This window comes from Etheostoma spectabile, chromosome 11 (genome assembly GCF_008692095.1).
Source record: "Etheostoma spectabile isolate EspeVRDwgs_2016 chromosome 11, UIUC_Espe_1.0, whole genome shotgun sequence".
Classification (NCBI taxonomy): Eukaryota; Metazoa; Chordata; class Actinopteri; order Perciformes; family Percidae; genus Etheostoma; species Etheostoma spectabile.
This window is the reverse complement of record NC_045743.1, coordinates 9,955,185-9,976,116: the sequence shown is the minus strand read 5'-3', so window position 1 is coordinate 9,976,116 and position 20,932 is coordinate 9,955,185. Positions and strand designations below refer to the sequence as shown.

Genomic DNA, 20,932 nt, shown 5'->3' with positions numbered 1-20,932 from the left:
GGACTCGAAAGTTTGGGCACCCCAGGTCAAAATTTGTATTAATATGCATAAAGAAGCCAAGAAACGATGGAAAAATCTCCAAAAGGCATCAAATGACAGATTAGACATTCATATATCCATCCATCCATCTTCGACCGCTTATCCGGTATCGGGTCGCGGGGGCAGCAGCTCCAGTAGGGGACCCCAAACGTCCCTCTCCTGAGCCACATCAACCAGCTCCGACTGGGGGATCCCGAGGCATTCCCAGGCCAGGTTGGAGATATAATCTCTCCACCTTGTCCTGGGTCTTCCCCGAGGTCTCCTCCCAGCTGGACGTGCCTGGAACACCTCCCTAGGGATGCGCCCAGGAGGCATCCTTACCAGATGCCCGAACCACCTCAACTGGCTCCTTTAGATGCGAAGGAGCAGCGGCTCTACTCCGAGCTTCTACTCGGATGACTGTGCTTCTCACCTTATCTCTAAGGGAGACGTATGTCACAAAAAGATATATTTTATTTCCATCATTTGCACTTTCAAAATAACAGAAAACAAAAAAATGGCGTCTGCAAAAGTTTGGGCACCCTGCAGAGTTTAAAATAGAACCTTTTGGCTGGAATGACCAAAGGTACGTTTGGAGAAGAAAGGGCACAGATTTTAATGAAAAGAACCTCTGTCCAACTGTTAAGCATGGGGGGGATCAATCATGCTTTGGGGTTGTATTGCAGCCAGTGGCACAGGGAACATTTCACAAGTTGAAGGAAAAATGGATTCATTAAAATGTCAGCAAATTTTGGACGCTAACTTGATGCCATCAGTGAAAAGCTGAAGTTAAAGAGAGGATGGCTTCTACAAATGGATAATGATCCTAAACACACATCAAAATCCACGGTGGATTACATCAAGAGGCGTAAACTGAAGGTTTTGTCATGGCTTTCACAATCTCCTGACCTCAACATAATTGAAAATCTATGGATAGACCTTAAAAGAGCAGTGCGTGACAGACAGCCTAGAAATCTCAAAGAACTGAAAGACTTTTGGAAGGAAGAATGGGTGAAGATACCTCAAACAAGAATTGAAAGACTCTTGGCTGGCTACAAGAAGTGCTTCCAAGCTGTGATACTTGCCAAAGGGGGGAGTACAAGGTATTAACTCTGCAGGGTGCCCAAACTTTTGCAGACGCCATTCTTTTGTTTTCTGTTATTTTGAAAGTGTAAATGATGGAAATAAAATCTAACTTTTTGTGACATATTATACGAATGTCTAATCTGTCATTTGATGCCTTTTGGAGATGTTTCCATCTTTTCTTGGCTTCTTTATGCACATTAATGCAAATTTTTTACCTGGGGTGCCCAAACTTTTGAGCCCCACTGTATGTAACTTTCAGTTTGTGTTGATTTCAGTATTCCCTTTGGACAAGTGTTTTTACCACACCTGCTGTTGTAAAGGTCTTTTCTTTACTGCTGTGTTGCCCACTGTAGGTTACTGAGTTAGTTTAATTGAACGTTACCTGGAGGTCATAACGTTCAATAAATGTTTTCCTCAGACAGAAAATCCTTAATTTACAATAAGGGAATAAGTTACATATGTATCTTTGCTTACAGTAACTTCAGCCTGGCTCCGCCCTCCTACTTACTTAAGCTCAATTTTTGTTTCCCTTCTTCACTACGTCTGGGTTCACGGTATAGTGATGGGTTTTCCCCATCCAAATTTTTGGCGGTCCAATCAGCAAACGGGAGTGGCTGAGAACGATGACGTTTAGGCCGTGAGCCAGTTCTCTTAATACATCCATGTAGAGTTGTAGTTCAGTAATGGAGGTAGATAAAGATTTGAGCGGAGCCATTCGGTCTGTTGTGGCAACACTGCCAAATATCCAGAAGCAAGAACAATCTTAGCTGAGTTTTGTTGGTGTCCATGATGTTGTGGCCTTCCTCCCCACGGGGTTTGGGCAAAGTTTGATTTTCCAGCTCGCTCTGTTAGTGATGAAGGAGTTGGCTAACGCTAGCGATGCTAATGCTAAATATAAGTCTTGTTGGTCTCCCCTCTTGTTGAGCATGAAATACGTCACAACCAAATGTTAGCGACTGGTTAACCCTTGCATTGTCTTCACTTTTGGGACCTTCTCGTATCCCCCCTTATTTGGGGTTTTAAAAACAATTCTGTAATAAAATTTTACTTCATAATTTATTAACAAATATTGTCTTTATCTCAATTTCAAACAATTGAGATAACATATGTTTAGGGAATGCAATCAGTCTCTACTAGCACACAATTAAAAATGGAAGTGTGATTACTTTTTTGTCATAAGGTTATAATTCATGTTAAAAATCCACTATGGAAAAAACATATGTGGTCATATCTAGAATAATTTTCTGAATTGAGTCAGAAATACATGTTTATCACAGAAAATAAGGTAAAGCCATTGATTTTCAGGTAGAAAAATATATACTTGTACATTTTTCTTCTTGTAAAAATTTGAAATGGGTCAATTTGACCCGGATACCATACACGGGTTAAGGCAGATCCCGAGGGGCTCTGGGCAGATTCAATAATTTTAAACTTCAACAGAGTACCCGCCTTCAAGGAAGTTAACACTTGTCAATGGAGAGTGGCCAGACTCTCTGTACAAATGAAATGTACGGGAGTCTGGTAGGACCAGGCTACGGTAACTTAGCCAACTTTGGATTTATTGTGAGCTCAACTGGGTATCACTGTCACTGTGTCACGAGCCAAAGTATAAAGAGTTTGTTGTACCAACCAGTGTAATAATGACTTTCATTTATATAGCACATTTCATGAAACCCAAGGATGCTTTACACAAGTACAGGAGGACAAGAGAAAAGAAAGAAGTAGGCCAACACAAACACAGACTAAAGGGAATAAAAGGTCCATGCTTAATGGAAGGGGGATACAATTTAATGTTGGCTACTGACAACCACATCGCACAATTTTAAAGTTGTTTTATAAACGAAATAGACATATTACATACCCAAGGGCCAATTCAGGGACGTTTTTTGAATCATTGAATCATTAACAATCCCGTAATTGTCTCTGTTTAAAGCCCGACCGAGATTGACTTGATTTTGCCTGTCGTCTTTGACTTTCCCTTTTAGCTATTAGTTGTTCTTCATTTAATTTCCTTCTTTTCTTTGATGGCCCTGCCCCAGTATCACCAATAAGACAAAATTACAATTACAATTAGGCCTATATAAAGAAATCTCCTACTACCTTTTACCTGCATAGCCACTAACACATGCTTTTCCGGTATTAAGCTGAAATCTGTGACCCATTAGATTGTGTACTTGTGTACATTTTCATAAATCTTTGGCATGTTCTCTACTGTAATTAGTTGGTTATCTGCCTGCAATACCCCAATACTGAAATAGAGAGAGAAAGAGAATGCACATAGATACAGTACGTTTACAGTATACGTTTGTGTGGATACATGTGTGTGACTATCCTGCTATACCCATTAAAATGAAATAAGAGTAGACGTAATCTATGAATACTTTAAGGGAAGCCATCAGGTCTGGTTTGTACTCAGCCCACCAGGTTATCTTGGGAGACAGGTAGACAACTTGCAGTCAGAAGTGCTCAACTGCTGATAACATTTTAAATCAAGGAACCATACCAACCCTCTTTCATGCTTTCCTTTTCAGGAATATGTGACAGCTTGAGAAACTGATAAACCCCACACTGACCTCTGTCTTTGGACTATGTTTACTGTTTTTTCTTTTCTTATTGGGTATGGATTGGAAAGTCCTTTGCCCACTTAATTATGACGCTATCAATTAAACTTGAGATACACAAATGTGGTGCTTGACCTGAGGAGGATTTCTATTTTTCATTATGTGTCTCAGATTGAAGAACTGGTTTATGACAGAGGAACTAGAGAATAACCCAAGGAGACCGTTGCTACCTGTAGTTGTTACACAGCATATAGGAGGGTGGTTGTGTGATTAATGATCTACACCATTATGTGAGCTCAGTTTCCTTAAATGTACCATGCCAACAGTTTAAAACATGTCATCTTATTATATTGTGGTGTTGTGGTTGACATTCTTTTTATCAATTTATTGGAAGAGACACACAGTAATGCTACACAATGCACTGCATAGCAGAGATAGCAAAAGTACTCCCTTCCTGTACTCAAGTAGAAATACAGATAATTGTATTAGAAAAAATACTCTGGTAAAAGTAGAAATACGGATTTAACTTCTTTACTCAAGTAAAATTAACAAAGTACAGGCTTGGAAATTTACTTAAAGTATAAAAATAAAAGTAGCCTTGTGAATGACAAAGCTACCTGGACCAGACAGATGTTATGAGCACGCTGAGAAACTACAGTGGACATGGAAAAAAGGCTCTTTATTCTTTATATGCCATTGCCTACAGTTTAAATGTCTGTCTGCCAACAGGCCTAAAACATAAATAAAACACATTTATTGCAACAAAGACTGGGACTCAAGGTTAGTAAGATTCTGACCAAGTAGCAAGATATGAATTCAAGTGGGATTTTGTGAGAAGTCAGTGTATATTCCCATCCAGTTAGATTCAATTTGGTATTGATAATGCAAAAATAATAACTAACTTTAGTGAAACTATTTTAAATTTAGTGAAGACCATATGAGGACTGGATTTAAAGCTGATTCTGGTTTCCAACTTCGACTCAGGTGTGTCTGTTAAAACACAGATGGAGACAACTTCTCTCTGTTGATGCTTTATTACAATCAAGCATCAGTATAAACATGGGGGGGTAGCTCTGCTACATATATAACATTGTAAAGGCTACCATACACAATGCATAGGAATCATATATGCTAGTAAATACCAACACTAAACCCACTATTAATTACATTATCTTAATGAACAAGGACGTTCAACAACCGCCATTATATCGAACCAACAGCCAGGTGCAACCTAGCTAACAGGTGAAGAACACAAACAAGCTAACTTTTAAATTTGCAAGAACTATAGACCAGTACAAAAACGAGTAAATAGTGTAAGGACTTACAGTTCTCAAAGACGCACACAATCTCAACGGATTATCCTCCGGAGAGCTAGTCTTTTTCTTTTCTCTCACTTTTTTCTCTGTGTGTTGTGCGCGCTCGCTTGCGGTGTGAGGCGCGTGTCCGCGGTACTCTCCGACATGGACTCACGATCACAGCTGATAGATGACCTTTTGTACAAAACTAAAGTAACGAGCCAATTTTGTAAAATGTAAGGAGTAGAAAGTACCAATATTTGTGTTAAAATGTAAGGAGTAAAAGTAAAAAGTTGCCAAAAAAATAAATAGTAAAGTAAAATAGTAAACTTGAGTACAATAACAAAGTGTTTGTACTTTGTTACTTCCCATCTCTGCTGCATAGCTATTTGTGACATAAAAAGCTCAAATACGGTTTATGTTTTATAGAAAATCCTTGGGAAAGATAATGACTTGTGAAGCTAACTGGTGATCAGACGGTCCAGCACAAACAATATGTTGTCATCAGTGACATTGGTCAGACTAGACAAATAACATTTACATTAGCTGCAGTGATGACATTTAAATCTGCAGTGTCACATTGAAGGCAATGGCTACTCAGATATTTAGATGCAATCAGATCAAAGTAGCATAAGTGGTGGCCCAAAGGTTAGAGAATTGAGCCTGCGGCTGAAAGGTAGCCAATCTGATCAATAACCAGTTTGGGGAAATCTGGCGGGAAAGCGAAAGAGCAGCATGTCTCCCTTCTTCAGTAGCACAGCTAAGGCCCCCTGGAGTAAGACATTTAACTATCAACATATAAGACTGTCCAACAGATGAGACTAAGGAGCCATCCACACAGAAACGCTTTTTGGTGCAAACGCACATGTTTTCCATCATTTTGGCTGATCGTCAAAGCAAATCTTGTAATTGCACTGCCTGAATATGAACTTTTTAAAAACCTGGTCCCAGGGGGAAAAATTAAAAAACGACGCCCTTGCGACTTTGTTTGGACGACGAAACCACATACTTACATTTCGATGATGTCATCACCACACCTTGACCTTTAGCCTTCGACCTCTTACCCCGTGACAAAGTCTTATAACAGTAATGAGAGACTACGTGCTTGTCTTCCTGCTCAAGAAGATATTGAGCCTATTAGGGTTTCTAAGAATAAGTCTGTTTGTATACAGCATGCAAGAATAATGTAAATGCTCTGCCTCTTCTTCTCCGTTTGTTGGTGAATTTCTGTAGCAGAAACAACGCCACCTAGGAAACATGGAAGGAAAGGTTTTGTGTCTAGCTATGGGTGCAGTTGCAGTGCATCTAATTTGAGTTTTTGGTACAGTGTATTGATTTACAAAGAGACCACTGGCTGAAGGTATTATTGATATGGCCCATGAGCCTCAGTTTTGGCTTGTTAGTGGCATGTGCGTCACATTTGTCAGCTTTCCTGTCTGTTGTTGTGTATTTATGTGAGATGCCTAGAGGTCTATCACAGCCCCAGCACAGTTCCTGGGCTACTGATTAGATGGTTTTGAAGAACCAATGATCTACACAACTGTGAAAAAGCAATTCTACATGATATTACATTATAGCCAGAGCAGATACAAATACAGCTTTCTTGCACTAATCTCTATGACCTAAAGGTTTCAACTATATTTTCTATTCTTTTTCTATACTACTCTACATTTATATTTTCCCTCAATGTTTGAGCTTTAAGGCCATGCCACACCTGTGACAGACTTTCACAATGAAACACAATCTGTCACTGTCTGCTAATCTACAGTATTCATAAAGGTGTGATGTGCAAGGTGCCCCTTTTAAAAACCTGGGACCACTGCCCATTATCTACCCCCGTCTACTAAAAATTGATGAAGCATGCAACGTGTTGTGTACTTCCAATTACTATTGACCCACAAGGGGTGCTCAACATAGTTTGACATCTATCCACCATTGAATTTAAGAACTTTATCTTAAAATTAGTAATGAAACTCTCAGTTATACTACTCACCTTATGATGTTATAGTACATAAAAGTGATTTAGATCAGAGTAGCTTGTCAGTTCTTAAACCTTAATGACAGAAAATCCCCAAAATATGTCAAAGGCAATGCCAAAGAACCACATCAATGGCTTTTGCAAGGCCAGCAAAAAAGAAAATTTTTAAAGATTGCTACTTGTTCTTGCTCCTACTTATGAAGATGTGTGCGTTATGATGGGTGAGAAATGACAAAAATGGTACAAAAATTTTCCACCTGAAAATGAATGGCCTTACCTTATTTTCTGTGATAAACATGTATTCCTGACTCAATTCAGAACATTATTCTGGATATGACCACTTATGTGTTTTTCCAAGATAAGAATAATCACATAGTGGATTTTTAACTTAAATTATAACTAGGGCTGTCAAACGATTAAGATTTTTTAGTTGATTAATCGCATAGTAATGGTGAGTTAACTCACGATTAATCGCATTTTTAAAATTCTATTTCAAATCCACTCCAATTGAAGTTAAATGAGATTATCAAATGTAATGACACATTGTCATTCATACCAAATGGACTTAATAAGTAAAAACTAGACCAATTGATCTCAAGGGTGTTTTATTGACTGGCTGTCACTTACTGCATTTGTAATCAAGAAGTTGCGACATTTAGCAAGTGCACCGTCAAATGCCCTGTTTTGTAGAGACACTGTGACTGATACGTCAGCCATATGCTGACATATTGCGACATTTTTTCTTAATCGGATTAATATATGATTGCGTTAACTCGTTATTATCGCGCTAATTTTGACAGCCCTAATTATAACCTTTTGACAAAATAACAAATCACACTTTCATTTTTAATTTTGTTAGTAGAGACTAATTGCCTTCCCTAAACATATTTATCTCAATTGTTTGAAATTGAGATAAAGACAATATAGTAGATTATGAAGTAAAATAGTATTTCAGAATTGTTTTTAAAACCCCAAATAAGTCACGGGTCAATTTGACCCGAGGGATACGAGAGGGTCCCGCAAGTGAAGACAATACAAGGGTTAACAAGATGTATGCTATAGTCCAGTGTCCTTGAATCTATAAAATCGTTGTTGTCACATTCAGGCCAAAGCATTGTCTTTACACCAGTGGTCTTAAAAGGCTCCTCTCAAGCATTTACATGAGCAGGGTGACATTCCCTATAGAGAACTGATTTTTAATGTATGGTCTTTTTTTACTGCACAGTATTTGCAATGGAGAAAAGCTGATGCAAGCACAGCAGCCATGTGTTAGCTTTCAGTACTACATAGACAAAAGCTTTAATTTATTCAGTGTGAAACCTTTAGGCCTTTTTGATTATTGCTATGTTTCCTTTCAGGCCTATGCCATATTTCATTTTCACTAAATTAAAGGCAAGTGCTTTTCTTTGAGACGGAGAGTGCAACTGTGTGTGTGTGTGTGTGTGCGCGCGTGCTGGCTTGCTTTTTACTTCATTGGGGCTTGGCAGTACATTGTGCCATTGGCCAACATTATTAATAACTGTGGAAGAAAGAGGGTAACGGAGAAAATAAAGGAGAGAGGAGGGAAAGGTGCTGACAGAGAGCTGTATAATAAGCTTTTGTATCTTGGACATCTGCCCCTCTCTAATCCTCTCTTTCTTTCTCTCTCTCTCTCTCTCCCTCTATCTGTCAGTCACACTATCTGTTCACTCTCAGGGAATGTTGTGACTCTTTCTTAATTATTTTGCCACACCAACAATTGAGTAACACGTATAGATGATTTAAAAAAAAAAAAAAAGGTACATGTTGCACAGACTGTCTTAATTGTCAATAGTGTTTGGGAGTTTTTTAAAGCCAAAATGCAATCTGTATGAACAGAAAATAGATTGCAAGTGATCTTTGCCTTCTTGATGGCAGCCCAACCTTAAAATTGCTCTTTAAACAAGTATTAAGCCTTGAGAAAAAAGACTGCAGAAGGTTTAAGTTATAGTGTAGAAAGTCCATGTTCATTCATTGATATTCTGAGGTTCTATGAGTGAGAGCTGTAAACAACCAGAAAGCCCTGGAATTGGCACCTGAGGCATTGCACACACACACACACACACACACACACACACACACACACACACACACACACACACACACACACACACACACACACACACACACACACACACACACACACACACACACACACAGTCTGCTTTGTTAACAATGCTAGACATTCACATGTATTCAGACTCTTTTTTTTAACACAAACACACTAACCATAGCCCCCACCACACTGCCTATCTCTTTCTCTCACTACCTTGCTCTTCTTTCCTCCCTCTATCCGTGTCTGCACCACATCAGCAGCAGCTGGAGAGTGCACCATAGCATTTCAGAGCACAGTCAAGGAGGGCAGGGCAGGCAGAGTGGCCCTGTGTGGGCCATCCAGTAGAGAGAGGGAATCTGCCCATTAATGTTAAGCATTTCTCTCCCTCTCCCTCTCACTCTCCCTCTCTCTCCCTCCTCCTCTTCTCTAGAGCCGCAAGCAGATAAGCAACCAAGCTCCTCCTCCCCTGCCACTCAGGAACTGATGACAAGGCTGGGCTTTTTACTAGGAGAAGGGATCCCGGGTACGGCACGCATACCTATGGACGACAAGAATGAAAAGAAGGTATTTTATTTTCTCCCTCCCCTCCAACTCCCTCCCTCTTCCAACAGCAGCTACTGCCACTGCTGCTGCTGCTGCAGCAGCAGCACACAGATAGAGAGATAGAGGAGAGAGAAGGGATCAGAAGAGGAGGGAGTTGTTACAGTCTAACAGAAGAATGGATTTTTTTGTTGCAGCTTGACTCATTTCTTTCCCCTGGGTATTATATTTGGATGGTGATTTAGGAGGCACCTTTGGGAATTATTTTTTTGGTACAACAAACAACGGTAACTGTCAAACTGTTTTTGTTTGAGATGATAAAGATTTTCTAAAATTGACTGCATGTGGTTTTATTCTCTTTTTAGTGTAGTGTATGAGTCTTCCAGTAACTTAAGTGCTATTTCAGGGGCTCTTGAGAATGTAACACAAGTGTCGGAGTCCCAGACCAGAAATAGAGTTATGTTAGGCTTGAGCCTCAGTTTGTTTGGTTCTACTCATTAAGCTAGGGCTGTGTGAAGAGCAAAGCCCAGCACGCTACGCCTCCCTTGTATCTTGAACACGTTTTGACACTGAATCGGAAATTATAGAAATGTGAAAGACACTTACAAAGAATTTCATGAATCGTGTTCATTAGTTGAGATATGGGTAGTGTTAAGGTTTTCACTTTATGTTTGTTTGTGGTTTGTTTTGTGTATTCAGTGCTTCGTTAGGGAGGAGCACATTATTGTCATCTGCGAGCAATTCTCTTTTCTTCCATACTGATGTTTTGCAACATGTCTTTTAACTCAGCATGTTCTGCCAAATTCTAAATTATTAAATGTCAGGAAGCTGTTTGGCTCTCACTGTGATTTGTTAGGTGGTATAAGCTCTGGGTGTAGCCTTAGGGTGGAAATTGCCAGGCAAAAACAACTGGCATGCTGTCGCAAAAACAGGTGGGAATTATAAATAGGAAATGTGATGTAGTTAATATTAGCATTCCACATGTTATTAATGGTGCTTTAGGCCATGTAGCATCCCTCCTTTTTTGCTGGTTATATTCATTAAGCATGCCACTGCAGAAGTCTATAGACATTTTAAACAGCAACAGTCAGTACATCAGTACATCATTAGAACAAGGCGTCTCAATTCTTTCTCAAATTGGCTAAGCATTGGTGAGTCTTACTATTTGTGTTCAGTTGGGTTGAATAATAGATTTTTGTGCATCAGAAATACTGCAGTAATGTCTTAAGAAGGAATGATTAAAAATTGTAGTGCAATTACAATTTTCCAAATGTGAAAAGGGCTTTTAAACAGGTTGGGATTGAGTTCAGGTATAATGTTAGAAATGGTTTGTGATGTTTGCTGAGCTTTTAATTGGTGGCGTGTGTTTCAGGCAATGCACAGTCATGTAGTGAAGTGGTGCTTGAGACGCTAACTGTGGTTGAAAGTCCCTCCATGCAACAAAATATCTGCAACGAAGTTAGAGTATTAAGGATGACGGTTGATTTGATTTCACTTGGCTTTGTAACAGTGGTTTTTAATTGGAGTATTCCATAGTATTAGTATCTAGTATTCTATTCACATACACCACTCCATACCTTGGAGTGGTGTATGTGGAACTGTTTGAAGGATTTGGCTCTTCTTACAGTGTGACAAGGATGACCTTCCTGAGTGAGCCACATTATATTGTGTGCAATCAGAATACAGTTCACGGAAGACGGGGAAGCAGGACAAACCAGCTTAAATTTTGATTTCTACGGTTGTCAGTTAGCTTAAACAAAGATTTAGCGGCTGTGTGGTTGTCAGACAGGCTTGGTGACTTGCATGAGAAAGGTATCTATTGTGTTACAACAAAGTAGAGACTCGTGAAATTCTCTTCCTGAAATTCTCATCAGGCTTATTTTGGTTCCTCCAGACATATAAGTGTGTAATTTGAAAGCCTTGCTCTATTTACAGCATGTATGCCCTTCGGCTTGTTTGTCAAGCTCACACGTAAAAGGCTTGTATACTTGTGAGGGAGTTGTTTGCGTTGCTCTCACATGATCCAGGTAAATAGGCAATAGTCTTGGATCAAATCGTTATTTCTCAATTCTCCTTCCAAATAAGGTTAAAAAAAATAGTTTTTGTTCTATTTATTGCTACTAATGCTGAAAGAATGTAAACATGCAAGTACTTCCCACTGCACTTTAATTCGGATAGCTTCTGACCAAACTTTATTTGTACTACCTTTAAATCATTGTTATACTGCTCATTTTAGCCTAACTTATTATATCTATCTGTACAAATTCTGTCTATAATAATAGCCACCTGTATATATATTCATAGTACATACTCACCTGTAAACTCTGTAAACCATTAATATATTATGTTATTTGCACATATCTGTAAAATTTCTACTTATAGTAATATCCACCTGTATATTATATTCAGTACATATCCAGCTGTAAATCTTGCTCACAATACTTATCTATATTTTAAATTCATAGAACAAACCCATCTGTAAAATTCTGCTTATAATAGTATTCATTTTTATATTTATTCAGTACATATCCATGTCCTGCACTTATGGAACCATTGTATATCCTGCACTTACTGCTATTGCACTTCTGGTTAGACCCAAACTGCATTTCGTTGCCTTGTACTTGTACCTGTGTAATGACAATAAAGTTGAATCTAATCTAATCTAATGTTGCCAGCTAACATTTTATATTGGGTTGACTTCATACTTCATTGACATACTTGATTATTAGAGCACATTTTTGGTGTACCTTAATCTTTTTCCTCTATCTTTTTTCTCCCCAGTGCTCTGTGACTAGCCAGGGTATCAGCCCCTGCTCTACACTGACCAGCAGCACGGCATCTCCTAGCACTGACAGCCCATGTTCCACGCTCAACAGCACGACTAGCCACCCCCCTCTCAGCTGCTCCAGCCCCTGCAGGACCATCACAAGCCCCAGCTCCACGCTCGAGAGCAAAGACAGTGGGATCATAGGTTAGAAATAACCAACTCTTTCATGGTACCCACTACCCAAATAGTAACTTGTATGGTGCAGGAAAAACTCATCTAGTAGTATCTGTGTCCTAACTTAAAGGTAACTTGTGGAATTTTCCTGTGAACATTTCTAAAGCAATGTTTTTACAAGCAAGTCCTCATTTTGTTTGTTTAGTGGTGGACCCAATAAACATTCTTGCTGCAGGTTTTATGCTTTTGGCTGAAATAATGTGCAGATTTGAGTTCTGCAACAATGGGCCAAAACTAGCATACATGGATGAAACAATATAGGATTTAAAATATCTTTTAAAAAAACAGCTTTGCAAATGTTTTATAAGGAAGCAATGCATTCAACACCTGCATTTGGGAGTGACACTGAATGCAAACATAACTTTGTTGACAAGAAAACTCCACAGGGCACATTTAAGATAGCAGCTTAGAGCTAGCCACATGCAGGCCAATGGTGGAAATGTTTACTGTTGTATTTGTATTCAAGGCAATTCCTTTTTCTTTATTGTCATTCATATTGGTTCCCACATAACATAAAGCATAATAGAATGTTTGTTAAATGACCAGCTTTAAACTGAATTCACTGCTGTATAAAACCACCTGTGGTGCCTTTGCCAAAATAATCAGTTACAATGCTAGGAATGTCAGTGATGAGCCAAGTCAGCCCCAGATTCAGTGGGAAACCAGGCACAGTGAATCAATAGCTAAGTTAGGAGCGTAACTAGCCCACCTCAGAGTAATGACAAAAAAATTGCAGCTTACCAGTGCCTACATCAGTGGCTGTGTTTGTTTTTTTATCTTTAATTTGGAATCTGACAATGTTATCTCATGGGCACTTTGTGATATAGAAAAAGTCTTTTAACCCCAGTGGATGTTTTTGTGGCACTGAATAGCATTTATGTCAGTCTGTCAGATTCTATTCAACCTCTACCATGTATCAGTTATCAAGTTTGTATAAAGCTGTTCTAGTATGAGAGAGATGTCTAGTAATAACCCTGTAAGACATCTGGGGATTTACACAAGCTGACAGGAATACAACGTAGTCTATTGATATATTAATCTGTCTGCTGTTTCTACTCACAAACCTTCCAGTAGCTTTACATATGTTAGAAATTCATTCTAAAAAATGGCTTTTAAATATTTGTAGTGGGAATTCAATATCAAATTCTGCAATATCTTCCTGCAGTTATCCTTGGTTGAATTTATATAATTTCTGAAGGTACTGGTAGATTTTGGGGATAAAACTCAATATCGTTGAATGAACTAACTAGGATATCACAAATTTTTTAGCATTATCATAGCTAGCTGCTAAATAATTTATGGAAGCTGTGACATAGTATCTTTTGGCATGGAGCATCAACGTGCTGCCCCCCAGGATAAGACAGACAGGGTTGTGACAGCAGTGTTGTGGTCTCATATGTGATCTCATTGTAAAGATACATTATTTGTGTCAAATCAAAATTTACTTTGTGAGAGATGACACAATGTGTTGTTGGTCTGCAACATCTCACCCACAAGCCTTGATAAGAATGCGCAGGCATGGAAGAGAACAAAGCTATGCTGTGTCCACAAGTCAGATTCCAGCCGGTGATTAATGTTCCATGTTCTTTGAAGTTTGACTCTGATTTCAAAAGCACATTAATTTGGCTTTGTACTGCGTTTAAAGTTCTTCGGTGGAATTGGGGAGATTTTGCAATGTCTTAACATTTACAAAATAGCTTTGAGAGGAGTTTCTGTGTTAGGTGCCTGTGGAAGGACCCATAACAGCCCTTTACCAATGACCACAACCAGCTCTTCGTATAGTAAAATAACATGTTTACCGTACGTTTGAATAAATAAAGAATAATTAATGACTTCATATCTATACAGGTAAACGGCACAGTAGTCACAAGGTCAAGGATGTGTTATAGTAATATTAGTGAGGATGCAACGTGCTGCGGTATTATGATATTCAGATTAAGGGAGTGTGATGCAAACGCAGCCAGGTGGCCAGTCAGTTCCTGTCCTCTGATTTTACTGATGTTTCTGTATACAGCTGCAGTCTGTGTAGCTTTGGCCCTCCACTCATCTTTCAGGATCATATTAGATGGCTGGGTTGGCCTGAGGGAGGATTAAAGGATTTTTTGTCATGTTTGCAAAACACCTGTCCAAAGTTAAAAATATTGAAGGCGATTTTCAAAACTAGTTCTTCACTCCACTCTTACATTTTTTATATTTTGTGAGTGTGAATCTTGTGTCATAGTACAGCATCCAGTTATGTTATATATATATATTATATATATATATATATATATATATATGATATGTTGTGTTATGTAGGATCCTTCAACTGATGACCTGGGAAAAGAACAAAAGACTGGGCTCAGGAAATTAATTCTACATGTCCATGCTATCATGTCTTTCTGTTTTTCATTAGTGCAAGCAGACCATCTTTAATGCTCCTGTTTCGTTCTTGGTGGTGAACAGTTTTGCCAATACGGGAAAAGCAGGGAGTTATTCAAAGTTAAAAGTTCTATTACAGCTCAGTATCTCATTAGAGATGAAGACAGATAAATGTTCATGACACCGAAAAAGCTTCTTACCTCCCTCACTTGCTCTAATTCCCTCTTTGTTCTTATCTCCCCCCAGCTACCATCACTAGTTCTTCGGAGAATGATGACCGCAGTGGCTCCAGCCTGGAGTGGAGTAAGGATGGCAGCCTGAGAGGCAGCGGGCGCCATGGCCTGGCACAGAGTGTGCGGGCTGACACCTGCTCTCCTGTGGCCGAGGAAGATTCCAACAGTGCCACAGCAACGCCAGCCGACACACCATCCAGGACAGACCAGCAGCAGTCCAACACATCAGCGGGGACACCGCAACTTCCAAGTCACTCACCTGAGGGACCCATTCCATACCCATCACAGACATCTTCTTCCCTCATGATGCCAAGGCCAAACTCTGTAGCAGGTAAGTTTTTGTTTTAGCTCTCGACATCTGGATGTCTCCTGTGCAGAGGAGGGGAAGGAATGAATCTGTATACATTTCTGCAGTGACTGTGGGTGTTCATTTAGCATTACATGAAACATTTTACTTAAGTTTTCTTCTTGTGGCCTAGTAACCTTTGTTATGCTGACAACATGTAAAAATTGTGACTCTGTAATGGGGTGTCTCAGTGCATTGCATTGCCAGTCATTATGACTTGTGATTGAGGCTGAGAAGTGTGATGTCATTTCTAGTCCAAGCTAGTGACAAACACAGGCATAAATCTTTGTGTAGATTTATAGGGATTGAGACAATGAGTTTTTCTGAATCCAGGTTGCATTTTTTTGACAAGGATTATCATGCCAGAAGTTTAGAATTAGGCAGCTGCTGTATGTTGTGCCTTTGTCCTGCCATGTCAGACCTAAGTACAAACCACTGTTCTGCATTCCTGCCCTGGAACCTCCATGTTATGGCTTAGCTCGCCATATCCACACAGCTGTCACAGTTGTTGATATCCCCCTGCAGCCCCTTTTTCCCCTCTATCTTTCCCCCCTTTTCATGGTCTCCACCACACTGCCTCCCTCTGTTTTTGCTGTTGCTGCTTTTGACCTTGGCCCTGTTGTAGAAACTTACGCAGCCATAACTTTTACGTCTTCCTTAAAAACTAAAGTCCAGTGAGTTGAGAACTTTATGCAAAGACCAAAATAAATGGTTGAGCTAGTGTTTGAGAACTATCATTTTCAGCTGTTTTATACCCTAAGGATTCACTAAGGACAATTGTTGGATTTTAATTACTGTGAAATCACCAGAAATGTCATCTGCAGATCTACTTACAATCACATGCTGTTCATCATACTCCATACCCAGGGGAATATGCTGCACATGCTTGCTTTTAGGCTGACTAGACACTAGAAATTACAGCAATATAAACATAAAGGGCATGAGTTAAATGTTTGCTTGTTATTTCAGTTGCAGAATGGAGCGTGAGTAGTGTGTAAATAGTACATTGGATGAAAAAAACACTGTTCTTGGGTAGATGAAGACTGTACGCAAGTGAGAGTAGCAGTCTGTAGTGCAGATGAACTTTGTTACACTGCCTTGTAGTACAAGCAGACAATTCCATTGATGAAATTACAAAGGCAAGGGCAGGCTGTGAAGACCTGGGTAAGGACGCATAAAACACATGTTGTCTCAGGTCAGACCAGTGGCTAAGACAGATAGTAGTCAAAGTAGAACAAAATCTGTTAAGACTGAGGCAGCAAAAAACACCAGAATTCAGACAGAGATCAGACAGAGTAGCATATCACTCAATACATGAATATTTGTTTTTAGCTAGGAGATGATATATATTTTGTTTGCTGCCAGTGTGTTCAAGTTCAAATGCTTTAATTCTCCTGCAAAATATGCCTATCTTGGGTTTGACCTTGATGAAATACAGTTACTAGCGGTATTTACTTGCATTTTTTTTCTTTGACTTGTAGCTCAGGCCCATATTTAGTTTGAAGGCACTTATTTTGAATCATATTGGACAAAAGCATGTTCCAAATAAATGTAATGTGAAGGTACACTGCTTTTGCATAAGTGTTGAATTTGTGCCCACATTGTAAAGTGGTTCATGTTGTTGTGCAGTTCAGTGGCAATTGTATTGTTTCACAAGCCAATACACTTTTACATCTCGTTACTATTTTACCACTGACATTACCCTGAATGGCACAGACACACACTGGCTTATAAAGCTAACAGAACAGGAAGTATTTGACTGTTGTGTGTTTGTTTGCATGTGAGAGGCAGTGTGCTCGTCTCCCTTTGGACTCTAAGAGTTTATTGGCTGATGTCATAGTTATGCAGTGTTGACGTCTAGGGTCCTGCAGAATTCACACCTCAGATTTTACGCTGTGTGGCAAAGCCATGAGAGCGGACCCCAAGGACAAGTGAGACGGCTAAATTTATGGCCCAGACCAATCTATGTTGTTGTCACGGTGTGCTTCTTTTCAGTTGGTGCTCATAGAAATTGTATTAAATGAATAAGCAAAGACTGAAGCAAGAAGGAGCTAATTGGATGAGAGACCATTGTACAAATCAAAGAAAATGGTCCATTCAGTTCTTGTACTATAACCTCTGTGACTATTTTTTTTTCCTCCATTCTCTGGTCCTGTAGGCCAGCACATTGGATAAAAACACGTCTGCTGTGACTATCTATACTTTACCTCTTTGATAGACATTTATGTTAGGAAAAGGAGCATGCAAAACATCAGATAGATGTTTTTCACAGTAGATAAATAATCCCCTCCACTCCATAGAAGAAGCTGGGTGTTGAAAACTGTATTTTTTATTTTATTTCATACTCTCAGATTTTCATTCAGTAAACTTTTATTCCATGCTCTTGGGATGAGAGTCCTTGATGTCTGAGACCAAAGCACTCTGCCTGAAAACCGCGGATTGCCCCCTTTGGTTTTGCAGCACCTTCTGCTCCAAATGAGGTCAAGTATCTCAGGGACTTGTTGACAAGTGAGAGTAAAGATGGAGAATAAGTTCCATAGGGATTTGCGTGGAGTTGGGCAGTGATCAGTGATCCCTGGTACCTGCTAACAGGTACTTTTTTTTTAGTATCAACTCTGAGGTTCCAAGCAAGCTGAGGCAATACCAAAAGGTGACGTAAAAACCTGCAGACTACTGATTGGCCAGAGAGAATCGTCACTAATCAGTTCGTCATCATTGCTAGCGGCAGACGGGGAGTCCTGAACAAACCCGCCATTTTTAAGTAGTTTAGCCTGCATTGTTTTCCCGCTGCTACCAGCTTCTTTTGAAACTAAATCTGTCTTCTGGCTGTGGCAACAGCCACATGCCGAAGATAAAAAATAACACACCTTCAACGTTCTGTGTGTGTGTTGCGTTAGGTCACGGCATTTTCATGCAGCACCGCGGCTGAGTAGAGCTGGTACTAGCAGTGGGTAAGCGCCATTAGTAGCTGTTCCTTGAAGTTAAAAAGATCCAGTTAATGTTGTTCAGCCATCTCTGAAGGAGTCCACAATATTTTTAACTATGTGAAGATCCTGAAGTGGACATGCTAGAGGGATTACATATACATACTTGGTCTGGGAACACATCAGGACCCCAATGAATAGCTGTAGTGTGTTGGCTAAGAACCTTTTTTTGCTGTGTTGATGCCTTGACCCTGTTATGTGGAAAGGATGGATGGATATATACTGCATATAATATTTACCACACCTTGTGGTCAACAGTTTTTATAGAGAGCTATTTTCTACAGAAGACAGACAATAATGAAACCTTCCTGCTTTGCTGTTACATCATCTGGCAACCCACGGCCAGGAGGCGCCCAGAATACAGCAAAACATTAAACACTGTGCAGTTCTTGTATTGATTGACTACGCATTGGAATATTCAGACAACTACAACAGACAGAAACACATGCAGTTGCTGAGAGTTGCAGCACAAAGACCAAATTTTCTTCGAGGCAAAATGGATTTTGTCCATCTGTCTCATGCCAGTCAACGGTATAGCTGTGCCTCTAGAATGTTAACTATGCATGTAGAAGGAATGTCTGTGTATTGCCGAGTAGTGTCATTTGCACTGCCTTGGTGAACACGCACACACACAAACACACACACACACACACACACACACACACACACACACACACACACACACACACACACACACACACACACACACACACACACACACACCACACACACACACACACTCAAACTGTGGCTAGCTTGTCCCTGGGCTGCTGTGGGAACTCAAGCATCACTGTGAGGAGCCTGCATGTGCTGTGGCAAGTTGCACAAATGTTGTCTTGCACCACCTGTCACCACAGACAGAGCTGAATTCAAATGCCTCTTTAGGAGCAGTTTGTAATTGCATCATTAGTTGGTATTCTAAGGAACTATCTTGGCCACTGTTCTTGTTAGGCAGCATCACAAAGCTGTCAATGGCCAAACAGATATGTATCATCCATTTAATGTCAAAATGTGCCCTGTTTTAAAACTGATAAAACATGTAAGGGCTATGTGGGATACATTGATTGGTCCAAGAAATGTGGTTGCCTATTTTCCCTGGGCTTCTTTGTGTTTTTAGGAAACCTATATGGGAGGGGGAATAAAAGTCTTCTTGCAGAAAACAATCTCTAAGCATTTAACCTCCCTTGATAATGCAGTCCTCTTTCTACAGTCCAGTATTATAAGTCTGCTGTGACTGCACTCTATAAACATTCTTGACACTGATTTAATTTGATACACAATATATAATATATACAATACAATATATTAATATCTGTTTCAAGGCCAATTCTTGTTTATTTTCAATATGGTGCAGTTATATATTTTTCAATTCAATAACTACTAGTCAAAATTGTATAATCAAATAAATGTGCAATAATTCAATTCAGAGTGAAACATTTGCAACAGAATAACTGTAACTGTAATAGAGAAGTGAGTATGTTTAAACAGAGGTCCTGTCCATCTTTATGGTTGACAATATTTTACTTTATGTGTCTCACACTCTTTGCCACTCTTACTCTACATTATACTTAGGTAATAAGAATTCTATTTGTTATGTCATTTGTGTTAAGCTTTTTAAAAATGAGTTATGGCCACTGGAATTCCATAGTTTTTAAATCTTAGCTTGAGCTGCTTGTGGTCGGGTTGCTCAGACTCAGAGATTGAGTTAGGGTCACTGTGGGTCAGGAATGGTGCTACAGTGCATTTGTGGTGTTTTGCTATTTGACAGAGCTAGGTGGTTGGAGCCATGTTGAGATACAGTACACACTCATTTGTTTCTACACCAAAGTCCTTTACTTTTCTGGCTCATGTTCTGGCTCATGTTCTGTAATAATGGATCCAAGATTCTTCATTAGACTGTGTCTTGACCTAAGTCATGGACTATTGACAAGGAACTTCAAGGATATGGTGTTTCTCTGTCAAAACCTTGGAGAACAGTGACAAGGTAAGGTTTGAGTATAGCTCACATCTGTGTTTTTATTAGAATGAGTGAAGTCATTACCACCTGGTCAATGTGAACAGAATCTGTGACTCAATGTTTTCAAAGTTCGGACAGTAATTTTCTCATATTAAAAAATCATATCTGTCAGTACTGCAGCGTGAAGGTTGGCTTTTTAAATTCAATTTGTTGTAGTCTCTTTGTAGTACTGGGGCAGGAAGGCATGATGTAGCTGCTATGCTGTAAGCTCATATCTTCTCTGGTAGTTGTCAAGATAATAATGTCCTGTAACTTTTGGACCGTGTCATCCTGTTTTGGGGGGTTTTGTGATGTTTTCAGGTAACCATGGAATTCCCACCCGCATCTCATCCACCCTGCTTTGTGTGAATATTAATCTGTTCAGATGACCCATTCATATCATCCAGCTTTCTAAAAAGGTCACCGTGACATCTTTTAAAATGTCCACCTTCAGAGAAT

The 20,932-nt window shown here is 39.5% G+C and overlaps 1 protein-coding gene across 7 annotated transcripts in view; it reads left to right on the top strand.

Moving 5' to 3' along the window:
- The window catches only part of LOC116698066 (protein TANC1), a 119,016-nt gene that overhangs the window by 55,486 nt on the left and 42,598 nt on the right, over positions 1-20,932 (top strand). For all 7 annotated transcript variants that reach the window (XM_032529824.1, XM_032529822.1, XM_032529823.1 and 4 more), the window contains 3 exons: positions 9,443-9,576; positions 12,334-12,523; positions 15,161-15,478. In XM_032529824.1, the coding sequence (XP_032385715.1) occupies positions 9,443-9,576; positions 12,334-12,523; positions 15,161-15,478 (642 nt within the window). The remainder of the gene's footprint in view (positions 1-9,442; positions 9,577-12,333; positions 12,524-15,160; positions 15,479-20,932) is intronic.